Source organism: Mytilus californianus, unplaced genomic scaffold (assembly GCF_021869535.1).
Source record: "Mytilus californianus isolate M0D057914Y unplaced genomic scaffold, xbMytCali1.0.p SCAF_9, whole genome shotgun sequence".
Classification (NCBI taxonomy): domain Eukaryota; kingdom Metazoa; phylum Mollusca; class Bivalvia; order Mytilida; family Mytilidae; genus Mytilus; species Mytilus californianus.
The window spans coordinates 91,953,743-91,974,598 of record NW_026262745.1 but is presented as its reverse complement, the minus strand read 5'-3'; the positions used below and the strand labels follow the sequence as shown (position 1 = coordinate 91,974,598).

The window sequence follows — 20,856 nt, the reverse complement described above, 5'->3', positions numbered from 1 at the left end:
CATTTCTGTTGCTTGAGTTCTCAGTTGTTCCTTTTCATCTTCACGTAGATGAGAAAATCTGCAACTATCAAAGAAAGTGCATGTCCCACTTTGCAAGAAATGTTTACATGGCTTCTTGTTGATTTCTTCAAATAAGAGTATTTCGGGATCCCGGAATGAATCGTAATGCTGCTTTCTGTTTCTTTGATGCGTGGTTCCATTCATATGATTTTTCCTTGCTACCGGGTTATCAGCAAACGATTTATCGCAAAAATCGCAATAATAACGTCTTGGCATTGTGCGAAATAATTTTATGTTTCTGACGGAAGTTTAGATAAGTTTGAAAAATCGAAAACAATTACGGTTCCCGGAAAAAGCGTCATAGAGATGTTGTGCAACAACTTTGCTAAATTTACTGTTTCTACATAAAATCAATATTTGACCGTCAAACTATAAGTGTAGTGCTAGGTAAGCTGATCTTTCAGAAGGTAATAAACACTTCCTTAAGTGACAAACATGTAAAATGTTCGAAATATTAGTTGTGAAAAAGGGGAGTACTCCAAGTCTATCTTTAACACTAATAGCAGCAAAACATATATATATATATATATATATATAAAAATAATGAGATGTGGTATGATTGCTAGGGTCGCAATGAAGTAGATTTTTTTGACACAAAGACGTACTTGCATGCAAAAACAAAAAACGCTCGAAAAAATGAATTAATAGGCGAAAAAAAAAAAACCAAGACTGTGTAACCGGAGAGCATGATTCTACATACAAAATCATCTTTGTTTCCCCCGGGACTCGAACCCGGTACCTCTGTGTTACAAGGCAGCGCACGAACCAACTGAGCTAAAGAAGTACTTCCTTAGCTCAACCTCTTACGGCTGACTAAGTATCTACTAATGAAGGGAAGCAATCCTGTCATAACAGAAAGAAGATTTTTACTCTTAAATAGTGTCATGTCTCTTCTTTTTTCTTAAACAGAAATATTTTGTAATGTGGTTGCTGCCTGTACATGGGAGGAACCCTCGTATTTAATGAGTTTTTCATGCTCTGAACAACATACTTATTCTTGAAAGTTTATTAGATACTGTTCAAAGGGAAATAATCCTTACAATATTAATTGATTGTCTCTCCTATAAACATTTCTCTCTCATGTGTATACACTGACTACTCATTGGCAGGGTTGTGGAAATATTTGTTGACCACTTGTCCCCAGGCAAGTGAAATTATAAATTTTACTTGTCCGGAAGAAAAGTTACTTACCCTGATTTCTTAAAGAATTTTGGAATGAAGATGTATTTTACTGTAAAATTGTATGTTTCTAAAACAGTTTTGAAACACAATGAAAATTGTATTCATGGTCTTTGTTTGTATGTTAGAATGTTAAAAATATAAGTAGAGTATACACCAGTGAGATACATTTGTAGATTGAACCAACCAAGAAAAAAATAACTTTAAACTAAAGAATCTTAGGAGACCAATTTTGCAAATTATTTTTCTATGCTAACTTACATGTACAATGTACATGAAAGTGGGAGATTATATCATGACTTCTATTTTCTTCACTGTGAGCCTGTGAAAAGTTTTAAAGTCAATAAGTTAATGAAGACATGGAAGAGATGAAAACCAAATAATTGATAAATTCTTGAATAGTTGTTTGCCTCTTTCCGTCTGTCAACCAGAGGCGGATTTAGAGGGTTTTCCAGGGGGCCCGGGCCCCCCCCCTTTTGTGGGAAAAATTTGCTTGATTATTTAGGGAATCACTGAAGCATGACTGGAGCGGGCCCCCTCTTAGACAGTCAGTAGGCCCACCCCTTATGAAAATTTCTGGATCCACCGCTGTCAACTTCCGTGTGATGACCTATCTAAACATGCTAAAGATGTTTATCCAACTCGACCTGTCATTTAGAACTTAAAATTAATAATGACCGCTTCCAGTGTATCCTAATGCTATAACCTGATCAACAATCCCGGATCACTGTGAAAAAATCGCAGAATATTATTGAAAACCAGGTCTGTAGCTTATTTTTTGTTGTTTGATAATCGATCTATTTCTTGATCATTGATGTTGTTTTACTTGAGCATGTTGCATTCATCCTGTTATTTGATATTTTTCTACTTCGATGAATAAATTTTGAGGACTTTTCTATATGATTATAAAATTATCATTGTCAAGCAACATTTTTTTACTTGTCCACGGGCAACAAAGATACTATATAAATAACACATAGTTGAGAGGGTGATGGAGCAGATTGTTACCCCGAGAAAACATTGTCAACTGAGGCGAAGCCAAGGTTGACAATGTCTTTTCGAGGGGTAACAATTTGCTCTATCACCCTCTCAGATATGTGTTATTTAATTTATTATACTGTTATTACTGTCTATTAAATTTTAAATTCAAAGTAATAAACTATGTCGTCTTGTACATAACAATCATCCGTATAATTTATTAAAGTGCACAATGGAGCAAGGGTCTCCCTGAAGGGACCAGGGTAGTAGAGTATTTGCCATGAGATAGAGTAAATTGTCTCCCTCGTATTAACCAATCAAAATCTGGCATTTTGACATGAAGTATAATAAAAAAAATTGCTTGTCCGATCGGTCAAATGTACGAGTCGGGCATAGCATTTCCACACCCCTTATTGGTCTATACATGTAATGTTATAATTATTATATTTATTTGTCTTTTAAAAAATCATTGTGATCATTGTATGTAATCAAAAACCAGCAAGGGTTTATAATTATTCAAATAAAGAATTTCTATTTCTCTTTCTATCCATATGAGGTACTGAATTAAATGTCCCATTTCTATTTTTTTTGTGTGCATATTTTATACATCCTACATCATGTACATTTAACAATAACAACAACAACGATACTTAATTTTATTTGGGTTAAATAGTTAGTAAACTAATCTTCCCTGAGGCCCTTATAATAAAAAAGCATAAACAAAACTAAAAAAATATGAGTCTGAACAATGTGTAAGTGCATGGTCTAAAATTTTTACATAAATTAGAAACATAATTGAATGTTTCCATGTACAGAATTTCAACTTTTATTATGATTTTTCATTAAATACTTAGTGTAAATAGAAATCTTATTTTAAAAGTTGTGAAGGAGACAATTATTACAGCTTGATTGGTCAACAGGAGCCTGGAGCACTAGGGCTACCGAAGCACCTGTATAACCGGAGCAATGAGGCACCAGATTAACATGATTAATTTGACATTAAACTAATAAACTCTTATCCAATGCAATAAAAATAGATTGTAATTAATGACTTTACAACTATAAATGAGAATAAGTAATCTTATACAATAATAATGAAACCCACTGACGTAACATATAAAAAACGTTACTAATATATCATAAAAGAATCTCAGAAATAAGTTTAACCATGTCAATGATGGTGGTTTAAATTTTTACAATTATTTCATATTTCATGTATTTAGGTATAAAATATGGAAGAAGATACAGAAGGACTAGAACGTTTAATTAAGCAGAAAAAATGTCGACCAAAATATGCTCGTATCATTTCAATGGAGTTCAGCAAGAATGAACCCCATCAAACTTCTGAGTCGAGAAAGAAACATAGAACTGGATCTCATACAAACCAGATGGAAATGAATCCTGATGAAGATTCAGATGGTAGTGAATATTATTCAGCAGAAGAAGAGTTCTTGTTTACATCGTCCACCTCCAGTATCTCAACAGATGATGAATCAGCGGAGACTGGCCCTTTAGATCAAAGTAGTGATTCTGTCTTTGACTCATTACAATCAAGTTGTAGTTCAAACTTTTCTCAAGCAGATACTCCACATTTATCATCTCAAATCAAATCAACTCAAGATAGACAAAGAGCTCCAAGTAAGAAGCAAAAACGAAAGAGAAAAAAATCTGGAAATGTTACTGGTGGTTTTGGTTATTTACCTTTTTGTAATATTGAAAGCTTTGACATAGAACTAAGTGAATTAAGAGAGGAAATAGTTGACCTTGAAACAAGTATTCTAAAAGCAGTTCCTTCACTTGTAGAACTTTCTATATCAGCTTCAAAACGCCTGGCAAAAACACATTCTTTTATAAACGTTCCAAAGTCAATAAAGAGAATATTACAAATTGGCAACTCTTCTCATTCCTTTCGTCAGCTTCAGTTAGATTATTTATTTAATGTATTAGAAGCGACACATACATGTATCAATCATGTCTATGATAAAGGCAAGTCTGTAAACCTATTGCCACATCGTAACATTTGGAGTAGTGGCTGTGGTATCGATGATTCTCTTGTCGATGATATTGTTCAAGGCAGTAAATCTTCATCATACTTCCTGTGTTGCTATAGCTATGACTACCAAAGCTGGATTACAGTGAACAAGGTTCATCTAAATCGATATAATCGATGCAAACAGATTTCAGGTGTGTATCAATAATTGAATAAGAAATGATCGATAGCAAAGAATCATAAGATTTGAATCCTTACTTGAACCAATAAAAAAAAAAAATTCACTTTTTTCCTCTGACATGTCTAATGAGGGTTTGGATGCAGTTTACAGAATAGAGAATAATCGTCAAGCAAAGTAACAAACAGAGAAAAATGAGAAGGATTTGGTGCAAAAAATTAAAGAATAACTGTGGAAAATTAAATAGATTAGCATTTAGATAATAAGATACTGAATACAAAAATGAATGATGTACAGAGTAAAGAAATTATCTAGAAATTTAGTAGTAAAATCAATTTCATGAGAAGTTTAATGAACAAGTGTTATTTTTAAAGCTAAAGAAAAATGCTCTAAGATCATGAAGATTTAAAAAAAATCCAACAAATTAAGGATCCCATCCAGACCCTCTTTAACTGCATGTATATTGTACATGAACATTGATTGACAATTTGGTCAGAAGTTTGGAAGTCATATTTAAGCAAGTTCTTGTTTTATTATATGCATTTAATAAGATTGCTTATACTAAATATCCTAATCTAATAGACTGAAAAAAGAAATGATTTATTGATTGTTGGTATTCAATGCCACTTTTAGTACACTTGGCTTTATTCATGATGGTCAGTTTTCATTGATGGAGGAAGCCAGAGTACCTGGAGAAAACTGGTGGCCTTCGGTAGGAAAACTGGCAATCCTAGTCCATGAGTAAGGTGTCAAACGTACCTTGCTGCAAGAGAGGTTTGGACTATAAACCTCATTGTTGTCAGACTAGTGTTTCCTGTAGATGGTACTTACTATAGATGAACTACTTGGACCACTTGGCCACTGAGGTCACCAAATTAAAGGATACTCATTACAAAATAAACAATATGAGAATAAGTTCATAGGACGCCATGCCCAGCTTACACTTTCGCAGGTCCATGTTCAGTGAACCATGAATTCTATGGCTTAATACATTGATGTTGATACCAAAATTTAATTGGATACATTTGGATAGATGCACAGATAGGAAAACATAGTGATCCCTAAAATCATGACTATATATGCTCCCTCCAGCCTTTCATGTTTATAAAATGCATGAAATGCAGAACAGTTTGCATCTATGTCTTGTCTGAAAAAAGTAGAAAAATGAAGATTTGAGAATACTGTCTCTGAGAAGGTCAGGGAGCCACTAGTGGTAAGACAATGATATGGGGTATGTAATTGTATTAGCAGTGGCACAGCAATGATATGGAGTATGTAATTGTATTAGCAGTGGCACATCTCATATCCATTGGGAAAATTTGTCCTCCTTACTCAGTTATGGTCTATTGATTTTGAAACTTTAACTTAGTTTACATGGTTTATATGTTAATTTTTGAAGGTGGTGGTTCTCTTTGTGCACTCTGGCTTCCTCCACCAATAAAGACGGAGTGCCACCAAATAGCACAATAGGGATAAAAGTAGCATTAACATCTTTCAATCAATCAATCCATATGTTAAATTTTGTGATTAGATCAATTTTAGGAGAAACATAAGTGATATTTGGCACATCTAATTTTAATAAAGATTATTTGGCCCTCTTCCTCAGTCATGGTCTATTGACATGTATACTTTTGAATAACTAACATGCTGAAGTTTTTGATTAAGTGACTTTAAGATAAACCACTAATTGTTAGTCAATGATATTTGGTATGTTGTTAGTCAGTGATATCTGGTATGTTGTAAGTCAGTATTATCTGGTATGTTGTTAGTCATTGATTTCTGGTATGTTGTTAGTCAATGATATCTGGTATGTTGTTAGTCAGTGATATCTGGTATGTTGTAAGTCAGTGATATCTGGTATGTTGTAAGTCAGTGATATTTGTTATGTTGTAAGTCAGTGATATCTGGTATGTTGTTTATCAATGATATTTGGTATGTTGTGTTAGTCAATGATATTTGGTATGTTGTTAGTCAGTGATATCTGGTATGTTGTAAGTCAGTGATATCTGGTATGTTGTTAGTCAGTGATATTTGTTATGTTGTTTATCAATGATATTTGGTATGTTGTGTTAGTCAATGATATTTGGTATGTTGTTTATCAATGATATTTGGTATGTTGTGTTAGTCAATGATATTTGGTATGTTGTTAGTCAATGATATCTGGTATGTTGTGTTAATCAATGATATCTGGTAAGTTGTTAGTCAATGATACCTGGTTTGTTGTTAGTCAATGATATCTGGTATGTTGTGTTAGTCAATGATATCTGGTAAGTTATTAGTCAATGATATTTGGTATGTTGTTAGTCAATGATATCTGGCAAGATGTTAGTCAATGATATTTGGTATGTTGTTAGTCAATGATATCTGGTATGTTGTTAGTCAATGATATTTGGTATGTTGTTAGTCAGTGATATCTGATATGTTGTTAGTCAGTGGTATTTGGTATGTTGTTAGTCAGTGATATCTGGTATGTTGTTAGTCAATGATATCTGGTAAGTTGTAAGTCAATGATATCTGGTATGTTGTTAGTCAATGATATCTGGTATGTTGTTAGTCAATGATATCTGGTATGTTGTTAGTCAATGATATCTGGTATGTTGTCAGTCAGTGATATCTGATAAGTTGTTAGCCAATGATGTTGTTAATTAATGATATTTGGTATGTTGTTAGTCAATGATATCTGGCAAGATGTTAGTCAATGATATTTGGTATGTTGTTAGTCAATGCTATTTGGTATGTTGTTAGTCAATGCTATTTGGTATATTGTTAGTCAATGATATCGGGTAGGTTGTTAGTCAATGATATTTGGTATGTTGTTAGTCAATGATATCTGGTATGTTGTTTATCAATGATATTTTGTATGTTGTTATTCAATGATATCTGGTATTTTGTTAATCAATGATATCTTGTATGTTGTTAAACAATGATATCTGGTATGTTATTTATCAATGATATCTGGTTTGTTGTTAGTCAGTGATATCTGGTATGTTGTTAGTCAGTGATATCTGGTATGCTGTTAATCAATGATATTTAGTTTGTTGTTAGTTAATTATATCTGGTATGTTGTAAGTCAATGATATCTTGTATGTTGTTAGTCAATGATATCTGGTATGATGTCAATCAATGATATCTGGTATCTTGTTAGTTAGTGATATCTGGTATGTTGTTAGTCAATGATATCTGGTATGTTGTTAGTCAATGATATCTGGTATGATGTTAATCAATGATATCTGGTATGTTGTTAGTCAATGATATCTGGTAAGTTGTTAGTCAATGATATTTAGTATGTTGTTAATCAATGATATCTGGTATGTTGTTAGTCAGTGATATCTGGTATGTTGTTAGTCAATAATATTTGGTATGTTGTTAATCAATGATATCTGGTATATTGTTAGTCAGTGATATATGGTTTGTTGTTAGTCAATGATATTTGGTATATTGTTTAGACAATGATATCTGGTATGTTGTTAATCAATGATATTTGGTATGTTGTTAGTTAGTGATATTTGGTATGTTGTTAGTCAATGATATCTGGTTAGTTGTTAGTTAGTGATATTTTGTATGTTGTTAGTCAATGATATCTGGTTAGTTGTTAGTCAATGATATTATGTATGTTGTTAGTCAATGATATCTGCTATGATGTTAGTCAATGATATCTGGTTAGTTGTTAATCAATGATATTTGGTATGTTGTTAGTCAATGATATTTGGTATGTTGTTATTCAATAATATTTGGTATATTGTTAGACAATGATATCTGGTTAGTTGTTAATCAATGATATCTGGTATGTTGTTAGTCAATGATATTTGTTATGTTATTTGGTATGTTGTTAGTCAATGATATTTGGTATATTGTTAGACAATGATATCTGGTTAGTTGTTAATCAATGATATCTGGTATGTTGTTAGTCAATGATATTTGGTATGTTATCTGGTATGTTGTTAGTCAATGATATTTGGTATGATATTATGTATGTTGTTAGTCAATGATATCTGGTTAGTTGTTAATCAATGATATTTGGTATGTTGTTAGTTAGTGATATTTGATATGTTGTTAGTCAATGATATTTGGTATGTTGTTAGTCAATGATATCTGGTATGTTGTTAGTCAATGATATCTGGTATGTTGTTAGTCAATGATATTTGGTATGTTGTTAGTCAATGATATCTGGTTAGTTGTTAATCAATGATATTTGGTATGTTGTTAGTTAGTGATATTTGGTATGATGTTAGTCAATGATATTTGGTATGTTGTTAGTCAATGATATCTGGTATGTTGTTAGTCAATGATATCTGGTATGTTGTTAGTCAATGATATTTGGTATGTTGTTAGTCAGTGATATCTGGTATGTTGTTAGTCAATGATATTTGGTATGTTATTTGGTATGTTGTGAGTTAGTGATACTTGGTATGTTGTTAGTCAGTGATATCTGGTATGTTGTTAGTCAGTGATATCTGGTATGTTGTTAGTCAGTGATATCTGGTATGTTGTTAGTCAGTGATATCTGGTATGTTGTTAGTCAATGATATTTGGTATGTTGTTAGTCAGTGATATTTGGTATGTTGTTAGTCAGTGATATTTGGTATGTTGTTAGTAAATGATATTTGGTATGTTGTTAGCCAATGATATTTGGTATGCACTTGTATCAGCATTTGTACGTCTCATTGACTTCAGACTTTTTGCATAGTTTACACAAGTTTGTGTTTATGTCAATTTAATGGGAACCTGACTTGTGATAATTCAATGACATTTGGTATTCAATTCTATTTGCATTGGAATTCCTCATTTTCACGAAGGTTATTTGGTCCTGTACCATGTCCACTTTCAGTCATGGTTTATTGAATTTGAATATTTTGCATAGTTTACATGTTGAAGTATATATATATATATACATGTATTGCCGTTTTATTTTCACCATTTGCAATACACTTTAAAAAATGCATATAGGCTAGACATATCTCTGTCATGTCTGTGTTAACATTTTATCATTTCTTCTTAGCATTGGCCCATACAATTGATCTGATGTTACCAGCTAGATTAGCAGGGAATAAACAAATAAGGAGACGTCACAAATCAGACACAAACTGTCAGTCTGCAGAAATGGAGCAAAATATGAAAAGAATCCAGCAGTATATCAGGAATAAGTATGTCCATTTTATTGTGTCCAGGTCATATACATGCTTTTAAGGGACAGAGACGTTCAAAACCATAATCTATATCTATCTTTAAATGTTGCTAAGCAGCTGTCCTATGCAAGGATCCAGAAATTTTTTCACACAATTTCTGTCATTTTAAGATGACATAAAAGTTGGTGTCCTTTTTATATGACGTATTATGGTATACCGTTGTCCGTTTGTCCCTCCGTCGTCAACATGTCGGACATTAACTCAAAAACGCTTTAACCAATTTGCATAAAACTTTGGTGAATTGTTTATATCTATTGACGTGAGCTCCCTTTCATTTTTTATAAATTTTAGATTTTACGTTTCCGAGTTGTGGGGTTTTATTCATAAAAAAAAGGGGGATTTTCCAGTTTTCAGACAATAACTCAAGAATGCTTTCACCAACTTGCAAGAAATTGTGGTGAATTGTTTATATCTATTGACAAGAGCTCCCTTTTGATTTTTATATATTTTAGATTTTACGTTTCCGAGTTACAGGGTTTTATTCATAAAAAAAGGGTGATTTTCCCTTTTTCGGACAAAAAATCAAAAATGCTTTCAGCAATTCATATGAAACTTTGGTGAATTGTATATATCTATTGATGTAAGCTCCTTTTAGAATTTTATAAATTTTACATTTTACATTTCTGAGTTATGGGGTTTTATTCAGTAAAAAAGGGGGGATTTTCCAGTTTTCGGACAATAACTCAAAAATGCTGTCAGCAATTCTCATGAAACTTTGGTGAATTGTTTATATCTATTGATGTAAGCTCCCTTTACATTTTCATAAATTTCTAATATGACATTGAGAATTAATTGAACTTTATTTGTTTATAGTCTGACAACAGATTTACGAAGTATTGCACAACAGCACAGTGTATTGCACAACAGCAAGAAATCTTTAATTGAATCTAAATTCAATTCATATAACCAATTTCAAGTTCTTTCACTACATTTATTCAGAAACCTATAATATGTCAAATATTTAATACAATCCAAATTCAGACCTGTATCAAGCTTGAATATTGTGTCCATTTTTGCCCCAACTGTTCAGGGTTGGACCTCTGCAACTATAGTGCAAGTAAAACTGATTCATTTCTGGGATTAGTTTTGTTTATCAAATTGACAGGAAATCACAGGCTTTTTAATTTTATTACTTTCAAAAGTGTTTGAATATAACATATGATAGATGCACTTGTTTATTTTGTCATGAAATCATTTTCATTTTTATACGACCGCAAACAAATTTTTGTGGTCGTATATTGGTATGATGTGGCGTCGTCGTCGTCGTCGTCCGAAGACACATTAGTTTTAATACCACAAAAGGAAGGTTGGGATTGATTTTGGGGGTTATGGTACCAACAGTTAAGGAATTAGGGGTCAAAAAGGGGCAAAAAATAAGCATTTTCTAGTTTCCAGACAATAACTGTGGAACGGTGTATGGATCTTTCTGAAATTATACTACAAGTTTCCATACCACAAAGGGATGGTTAGGATTTGCTTTGGGGGGTTATGGCTCAAACCGTTTAAGAATTAGGGGCAAAAAAGGGGGAAAAACAAGGTTGTCCTGGTTAATGGACAAATACTTTAGTACAAAACATAATTTAACGCTGTGTAAGGGAGATAAAATCAAATACATCATTGAAATTATCTCCCTTACACTGCTTTTAAATTATGTATAAAGTAATGGTAAATGAACAATTAAGATAATTTAAAACAGTGTAAGGGAGGTAATCCAAATACAACATTTTGGTTACTTCCCTTACACTGCTTTAAAATTATGATTAAAGAAGTGCATATTTATAAAGGAAGACCAGTAAAAATATCTGCAAATGTTGCATCTTTTTTTTTTACAAAAAAATCCATATGAAAGATTTGACACTATATTTTAAATTCTATTATAAAATAGATTAAGTTAGCACTATGGTAAATTTAAATGGGTAATTATGGTTGCAAACTCCATTGGAAATTTGAATTGAGATTATGACCATATCTTGAGGGAAAGATTTTTTTTTGGAAAAAAAGGGGGGGGGGGGGGGGGGGGTAAAAAGAAATTGTGGGGGGTCAATTTTTTCTCATTTCAGATTTCAGAAATTAAAAAGAATTATTCTTCAAATATTATTTTTTTTTCAAATTTCAAATATTGAAAAATTTCAAGAAGTAATCTTTAATTGCACAGTATGGCGCATTAGATTTGTAAAATCTTTGACCACATTTATTTATTTGTTATGCCGAATCTAACGGTGTATTTAGATTTTTAATTTTGGGTCCAGTTTTCAAATTGGTCTACATTAAGGTCCAAAGGGTCCAAAATTAAACTTTTGTTTGATTTTAACAAAAATTGAATATTTGGGGTTCTTTGATATGTTGAATCTATACATGTATTTAGATTTTTGATTTTTGGCCCAGTTTTCAAGTTGGTCCAAATCGGGGTCCAAAATTAAACTTTGTTTGATTTCAACAAAAATTGAATATATGGGGTTCTTTGATATGCTGAATCTAACCATGTATTTAGATTTTTATTTGTGGACCCCGCTATCAAATTGGTTCATATTGAGGTCAAAGTTGGGGTCCAAAATTAAACTTTGTTTGATTTCATCAAAAATTTAATTATTGGGGTTCTTTGATATGCTGAATCTAAACATGTGTTTAGATTTTTGATTTTGGGCCCAGTTTTCAAGTTGGTCCAAATTGGGGTCCAAAATTAAACTTTGTTTGATTTCAACAAAAATTGAATATATGGGGTTCTTTGATATGCTGAATCTAAACATGTATTAAGATTTTAGATTTTTGGCCCAGTTTTCAAGTTGGTCCAAATTGGGGTCCAAAATTAAACTTTGTTTGATTTCAACAAAAATTGAATATATGGGGTTCTTTGATATGCTGAATCTTACCATGTATTTAGATTTTTTATTTGTGGGCCCGCTATCAAATTGGTTCATATTGAGGTCAAAAGGGTCCAAAATTAAACTTTGTTTGATTTCATCAAAAATTGAATTCTTGGGGTTCTTTGATATGCCAAATCTAACCGTGTTTTTAGATTTTTAATTTTGGGTCCCGTTTTTATACGACCGCAAAAAAATTTTGTGGTCGTATATTGGTATGACGTTGGCGTTGTCGTCGTCCGGCGTCATCGTCCGAAGACACATTGGTTTTCGCACTCTAACTTTAGTTTAAGTGAATGGATCTTTTTGAAATTTGACCATAAGGTTAAATACCACAAAAGGAAGGTTGGGATTGATTTTGGGGGTTATGGTACCAACAGTTAAGGAATTAGGGGCCAAAAAGGGGCCAAAAATAAGCATTTTCTAGTTTCCAGACAATAACTGTGGAACGGTGTATGGATCTCTCTGAAATTATACTACAAGTTTCCATACCACAAAGGGATGGTTAGGATTTGCTTTGGGGGGTTATGGCTCAAACTGTTTAGGAATTAGGGGCAAAAAAGGGGGAAAAACAAGGTTGTCCTGGTTAATGGACAAATACTTTAGTACAAAACATAATTTAAAGCAGTATAAGGGAGATAAATCAAATACATCATTGAAATTATCTCCCTTACACTGCTTTTAAATTATGTATAAAGTAATGGTTAATGAACAATAAAGATAATTTAAAACAGTGTAAGGGAGGTAATCCAAATACAACGTTTTGGTTACTTCCCTTACACTGCTTTTAAATTATGTGTAAAGAAATGCATATTTATAAAGGAAGACCAGTAAAAATATCTGCAAATGTTGCATCTTTTTTTTTTACAAAAAAATCCATATGAAAGATTTGACACTATATTTTTATTCGACCGAAAAAAAATTTTGCGGTCGTATATTGGTATGACGTTGGCGTCGTCCGAAGACACATTGGTTTTCGCACTCTAACTTTAGTTTAAGTGAATGGATCTCTATGAAATTTTACTAAAAGGTTCAATACCACAAAAGGAAGGTTGGGATTGATTTTGGAGGTTATGGTACCAACAGTTAAGGAATTAGGGGCCAAAAAGGGGCCAAAAATAAGCATGTTTGTAACTTCCAGACATAACTTGTGTGTTAGTGTATGGATCTCTTTGACATTGTACCACAAGGTTCCATATCACACAGGGAATGCTGGGATTGATTTTGGGGGGTAATTGCCTCAAAATATTAGGAATTAGGGGCCAAAAAAGGGGCAAAAAACAAGCATTTTTCTAGTTTCATGACAATAACTTGTGTGTAAGTGTATGGATCTTTCTGAAATTGTACTACAAGGTTCCATTTCACAAAGGGAAAGCTGGAATTGAGTTTGGGGGTAATTGCCCAAAACGTTTAGGAATAAGGGGCCAAAAAGGGGCCAAAAATAAGCATTTTTCTAGTTTCCAGACAATAACTTGTGTTCAAGTGTATGGATCTCTTTGAAATTGTACCACAAGGTTCCATATCACACAGGGAATGCTGGGATTGATTTTGGGGGTAATTGCCTCAAAATATAAGGAATTAGGGGCCAAAAAAGGGGAAAAAAACAAGCATTTTTCTAGTTTCATGATAATAACTTGTGTGTAAGTGTATGGATCTTTCTGAAATTGTACTACAAGGTTTCATATCACAAAGGGAAAGCTTGAATTGAGTTTAGGGGTAATTGCCCAAAATGTTTAGGAATAAGGGGCCAAAAAGGGGCCAAAAATAAGCATTTTTCTAGTTTCCAGACAATAACTTGTGTTCAAGTGTATGGATCTCTCTGAAATTGTACTGCAAGGTACCATACCACAAAGGGAAGGCTGGGATTGAGTTTGGGGGTGATGAATCATATGGGGGTTCAAAAAATTTGGGGGGGGGATTTTTTTTTTTCCACTTTTTTTTTTTTTTTTTTTTTTTTTTTCTTTTAAAATTTTCCATTTAAAGTTGGTTATTTCTGTTTTATATTTAAAAGCAAATAATAATGATATGGTAGGAGATACACACCAAACAGGATGTGTAAATTATTATATAATAAGTATTGTGCAATAGCAAGAAATTTTCAATTGCACAGTATTGCACAATAGCAAGAAATTGTCAATTGTACAGTATTGCGCAATAGCAAGAAATATTCAATTGCACAGTATTGTGCAATAGCAAGAAATATCCAATAGCACAATATTGCGCAATAGCAAGAAATTGTCAATTGTACAGTATTGCGCAATAGCAAGAAATATTCAATTGCACAGTATTGTGCAAAAGAAGATACTTCGTATAAATTGCTTATTTCTTGTTCAATTTCAATGGGGTTTTATTCTTGAATTCTTGGGGTTCTTTAATATGCTGAATCTTACCATGTATTAAGTTTTTGGATTTTGGGCCCCGTTTTTAAATTGGTCCACATTGAGGTCCAAAGGGTCCAAAATTAAACTTTGTTTGATTTCAACAAAAATTGAATATATGGGGTTCTTTGATATGCTGAATCTAACCATGTTTTTAGATTTTTGATTTTTGGGCCCCGTTATCAACTTTGTCCACATTGAGGTCAAAAGGGTCCAAAATTAAACTTTGTTTGATGTCATCAAAAATTGAATTCTTGGGGTTCTTTGATATACTGAATCTAACCATGTATTTAGATTTTGGATATTGGACCATAATAGGTGAATGTCCAATTTCAAATTTTTAAGTTCTTAGACCACATTCATTCTGTGTCAGAAACCTATGCTGTGTCAAATATTTAATCAAAATCCAAATTCAGAGCTGTATCAAGCTTGAATGTTGTGTCCATACTTGCCCCAACTGTTCAGGGTTTCGACCTCTGCGGTCGTATCAAGCTGCGCCCTGCGGAGCATTTTATTAATTCTATTATAAAATAGATAAAGTTAGCACTATGGTAAATTTAAATGGGTAATTATGGTTGCCAACTCCATTGGAAATTTGAATTGAGATTATGACCATATCTTGAGGGAAAGAATTTTTTTGGGGAAAAAAGGGGGGGGGATAAAAAGAAATTGTGGGGGGTCAATTTTTTCTCAATTCAGATTTCAGAAATTAAAAAGAATTATTCTTCAAATATTTTTTTTTTTTCAAATTTCAAATATTGAAAAATTTCAAGAAGTAATCTTTAATTGCACAGTATGGCGCATTAGATTTGTAAAATCTTTGATCACATTTATTTATTTGTTATGCCGAATCTAACAGTGTATTTAGATTTTTAATTTTGGGTCCAGTTTTCAAATTGGTCTACATTAAGGTCCAAAGGGTCCAAAATTAAACTTTGTTTGATTTTAGCAAAAATTGAATATATGAGGTTCTTTGGTATGCTGAATCTAAACAAGAATTTAGATTTTTGATTTTTGGTCCAATTTTCAATTTGGTCCAAATTGGGGTCCAAAATTAAACTTTGTCTGATTTCAACAAAAATTGAATATATGGGGTTCTTTGATATGCTGAATCTAACCATGTAATTAGAATTTTTATTTGTGGACCCCGTTATCAAATTGGTTCATATTGAGGTCAAAAGGGTCCAAAATTAAACTTTGTTTGATTTCATCTAAAATTGAATTATTGGGGTTCTTTGATATTCCAAATCTAACCGTGTATTTAGATTTTTAATTTTGGGTCCTGTTTTTTAAATTGGTCTACATTAAGGTCCAAAGGGTCCAAAATTAAACTTAGTTTGATTTTAGCAAAAATTGAATTCCTGGGGTTCTTTGATATGCTGAATCTAAACATGTGTTTAGATTTTTGATTATGGGCCCAGTTTTCAAGTTGGTCCAAGATAGGGTCCAGTATTTAAACTTTGTTTGATTTCAACAAAAATTGAATATATGGGGTTCTTTGATATGCTGAATCTAAACATGTATTTAGATTTTTGATTATGGGCCCAGTTTTCAAGTTGGTCCAAATTGGGGTCCAAAATTAAACTTTGTTTGATTTTAACAAAAAATTGAATATATGAGGTTCTTTGATATGCTGAATCTAACCATGTATTTAGATTTTTTATTTGTGGGTCCCACTATCAAATTGGTTCATATTGAGGTCAAAAGGGTCCAAAATTAAACTTTTTTTGATTTCAACAAAAATTGAATATATGAGGTTCTTTGATATGCTGAATCTAACCATGAATTTAGATTTTTTATTTGTGGGCCCCGCTATCAAATTGGTTCATATTGAGGTCAAAAGGGTCCAAATTAAACTTTGTTTGATTTCATCAAAAATTGAATTATTGGGGTTCTTTGATATTCCAAATCTAACCGTGTATTTAGATTTTTAATTTAAAGTCCCTTTTTTTAAATTGGTCTACATTAAGGTCCAAAGGGTCCAAAATTAAACTTAGTTTGATTTTAGCAAAAATTGAATTCTTGGGGTTCTTTGATATGCTGAATCTAAACATGTGTTTAGATTTTTGATTATGGGCCCAGTTTTCAAGTTTGTCCAAGTTGGGGTCCAAAATTAAACTTTGTTTGATTTTAATAAAAATTGAATATATGGGGTTCTTTGATATGCTGAATCTAACCATGTATTTTGATTTTGGACATTGGACCAGGTAAATTAAAAAAATCCAAGTTCTTAGTACACATTCTTTCTGTGTCAGAAACCTATGCTGTGTCAAATTTTTAATAACAATCCAAATTCAGAGCTGTATCAAGCTTGAATGTTGTGTCCATACTTGCCCCAACTGTTCAGGGTTCGACCTCTGCGGTCGTATCAAGCTGCGCCCCAGCGAAGAATTTTATTTTATTAAGTGTCTAATTTACTGAAGACAATTTTAGACATGCGTTAATTACATAGTAAATATAGCATATGTGTTACTCATGAAAAAATACTTTTTTCTACGTAAATTAAATTAAGTTTTAATTTTTAAATCAGAATTGATGATTGTCTTTGCTGAAAAGTAATTAAAGAGCGGGCTGGTGGGTTATTTTCTTCCTTCGTGATCGTGGAAATTTGCTTTCCGTTATTTGTTTTTTCATGGATTTATTATCCGTGACTCGTGATAAGTGCATTTTTCGTGACTCGTTTTCAATTGGTTTTAAATCTTTGTTTTTATACGACCGCAAAAATTAAAAATTTTTTGGTCGTATATTGGTATGACGTTGGCGTCGTCGTCGTCGTCGTCGTCGTCGTCGTCGTCGTCGTCGTCGTCCGGCGTCGTCTGGCGTCGTCCGAAGACACATTGGTTTTCGCACTCTAACTTTAGTTTAAGTGAATGGATCTCCATGAAATTTCACCATAAGGTTCAATACCACTAAAGGAAGGTTGGGATTGATTTTGGGGGTTATGGTACCAACAGTTAAGGAATTAGGGGCCAAAAAGGGGCCAAAAATAAGCATTTTTGTAACTTTCAGACAATAACTTGTGTGTAAGTGTATGGATCTCTCTGACATTGTACCACAAGGTTCCATATCACAAAGGGAAGGCTGTAATTGATTTTGGGGGTAATTGCCTCAAAATTTTAGGAATTAGGGGCCAAAAAAGGGGCAAAAAACAAGCATTTTTCTAGTTTCATGACAATAACTTGTGTGTAAGTGTTTGGATATTTCTGAAATTGTACTACAAGGTTCCATATCACAAAGGGAAAGCTGGAATTGAGTTTGGGGGTAATTGCCCGAAACGTTTAGGAATTGGGGGCCAAAAAGGGGCCAAAAATAAGCATTTTTCTAGTTTCCAGACAATAACTTGTGTTCAAGTGTATGGATCTCTCTGAAATTGTACTGCAAGGTACCATACCACAAAGGGAAGGCTGGGATTGAGTTTGGGGGTGATGAATCATAAGGGGGTACAAAAAATTTGGGGGGGGGGGGATTTTTTTTTTTTTCTTTTTTTCCTTTTTTTTTTCTTTTAAAATTTTCCATTTTAAGTTGGTTATTTCTGATTTATATTTAAAAGCAAATAATAATGATATGGTAGGAGATATACACCAAACAGGATGTGTAAATTATTATATAATAAGTATTGTGCAATAGCAAGAAATTTTCAATTGCACAGTATTGCACAATAGCAAGAAATCTTCAATTGCGCAGTATTGCGCAATAGCAAGAAATCTTCAATTGCACAGTATTGCGCAATAGCAAGAAATATCCAATAGCACAATATTGCCCAATAGCAAGAAATTGTCAATTGTACAGTATTGCGCAATAGCAAGAAATTGTCAATTGTACAGTATTGCGCAATAGCAAGAAATATTCAATTGCACAGTATTGTGCAAAAGAAGATACTTCGTATAAATTGCTTATTTCTTGATCAATTTCAATGGGGTTTTATTCTTGAATTCTTGGGGTTCTTTAATATGCTGAATCTAACCGTGTATTAAGTTTTTGGATTTTGGGCCTCGTTTTTAAATTGGTCCACATTGAGGTCCAAAGGGTCCAAAATTTAACTTTGTTTGATTTCATCAAAAATTGAATTATTGGGGTTCTTTGATATGCCGAATCTAACCGTGTATATAGATTTTTAATTTTGGGTCCCGTTTTTTAAATTGGTCTACATTAAGGTCCAAAGGGTCCAAAATTAAACTTAGTTTGATTTTAACAAAAAATGAATTCTTGGGGTTCTTTGATATGCTGAATCTAAACATGTGTTTAGATTTTTGATTATGAGCCCAGTTTTCAAGTTGGTCCAAGTTGGGGTCCAAAATTAAACTTTGTTTGATTTCAACAAAAAATGAATATATGGGGTTCTTTGATATGCTGAATCTTAACATGTATTTAGATTTTAGATTTTTGGCCCAGTTTTCAAGTTGGTCCAAATTGGGGTCCAAAATTAAACTTTGTTTGATTTCAACAAAAATTGAATATATGGGGTTCTTTGATATGCTGAATCTTACCATGTATTTAGATTTTTTATTTGTGGGCCCGCTATCAAATTGGTTCATATTGAGGTCAAAAGGGTCCAAAATTAAACTTTGTTTGATTTCATCAAAAATTGAATTATTGGGGTTCTTTGATATGCCAAATCTAACCGTGTATTTAGATTTTTAATTTTGGGTCCTGTTTTTTAAATTGGTCTACATTAAGGTCCAAAGGGTCCAAAATTAAACTTAGTTTGATTTTAACAAAAATTGAATTTTTGGGGTTCTTTGATATGCTGAATCTAAACATGTGTTTAGATTTTTGATTATGGGACCAGTTTTCAAGTTTGTCCAAGTTGGGGTCCAAAATTAAACTTTGTTTGATTTCAACAAAAATTGAATATATGGGGTTCTTTGATATGCTGAATCTAAACATGTTTTTAGATTTTTGGCCCAGTTTTCAAGTTGGTCCAAATTGGGGTCCAAAATTAAACTTTGTTTGATTTCAACAAAAATTGAATATATGGGGTTCTTTGATATGCTGAATCTTACCATGTATTTAGATTTTTTATTTGTGGGCCCGCTATCAAATTGGTTCATATTGAGGTCAAAAGGGTCCAAAATTAAACTTTGTTTGATTTCATCAAAAATTGAATAATTGGGGTTCTATGATATGCCAAATCTAACCGTGTTTTAAGATTTTTAATTTTGGGTCCCGTTTTTTAAATTTGTCTACATTAAGGTCCAAAGGGTCCAAAATTAAACTTAGTTTGATTTTAACAAAAATTGAATTCTTTGGGTACTTTGATATGCTGAATCTAAACATGTGTTTAGATTTTTGATTATGGGACCAGTTTTCAAGTTTGTCCAAGTTGGGGTCCAAAATTAAACTTTGTTTGATTTCAACAAAAATTGAATATATGGGGTTCTTTGATATGCTGAATCTAACCATGTATTTTGATTTTGGACATTGGACCATAATAGGTAAATTAAAAAAATTGAAGTTCTTAGACCACATTCTTTCTGTGTCAGAAACCTATGCTGTGTCAAATATTTAATCACAATCCAAATTCAGAGCTGTATCAAGCTTGAATGTTGTGTCCATACTTGCCCCAACTGTTCAGGGTTCGACCTCTGCGGTCGTATCAAGCTGCGCCCAGCGAAGCATTTTATTTATAAACAGTGATGAAGGTGTTAAGCTGTTGTTTTTTGTGAACAGTTTTGTTGTGCTACAAAAAGGGTTTGAAAAAGTCCCCAAAATTTGGTTCAAAGGAGAATTTCAATTCATTAGAGTGATGCCTTTCCTGAAACCATAGACATTTATCTATCAAGAGGTCCAAAAAAAATCATATGCATTTCAGCTCATTTTGCCATAAAATTGAATTGAAAAGTTCAAGGGTCAAATCTTTGTTGAAAAACACTACAATAATTTCTGGACCTATGGGTGATAAGGATGTGAAAATACGGACTGTCAAACAAAAAAATGGCCCATAGAATATATGTTAGCTATCTAAAAATCAGTTTTATTGTACAAAAACTTGCATATTTAAAATATTCACCATGGCCAAAATGTGAAACTAAACTTCTAATTGTGT

At 32.5% G+C, this 20,856-nt stretch overlaps 1 protein-coding gene and 1 long non-coding RNA gene across 4 annotated transcripts in view; both read left to right on the top strand.

Moving 5' to 3' along the window:
* The first annotated feature begins 350 nt into the window (after positions 1 to 350).
* LOC127716401 (uncharacterized) overlaps positions 351 to 20,856 on the top strand; it is an 84,865-nt gene continuing 64,359 nt past the window's right edge. The window contains exons 1-3 of one of the 2 annotated variants that reach the window (XM_052222591.1): positions 351 to 447; positions 3,441 to 4,401; positions 9,385 to 9,529. In XM_052222591.1, the coding sequence (XP_052078551.1) occupies positions 3,450 to 4,401; positions 9,385 to 9,529 (1,097 nt within the window). In that variant the 5' untranslated portion in view covers positions 351 to 447; positions 3,441 to 3,449. Of the gene's footprint in view, positions 468 to 3,440; positions 4,402 to 9,384; positions 9,530 to 20,856 lie in introns of both variants that reach the window. The other variant, XM_052222592.1, reaches the window with a different exon arrangement.
* Positions 11,594 to 20,447, top strand: LOC127716414 (uncharacterized). Of its 2 annotated transcripts, XR_007988908.1 has the most exons (4): positions 11,594 to 12,777; positions 13,484 to 14,108; positions 17,870 to 18,964; positions 19,488 to 20,447. It is a non-coding gene; the product is annotated as an uncharacterized LOC127716414 (long non-coding RNA). The 2 variants fall into 2 exon arrangements; XR_007988907.1 differs by having other exon boundaries at positions 17,870 to 20,447.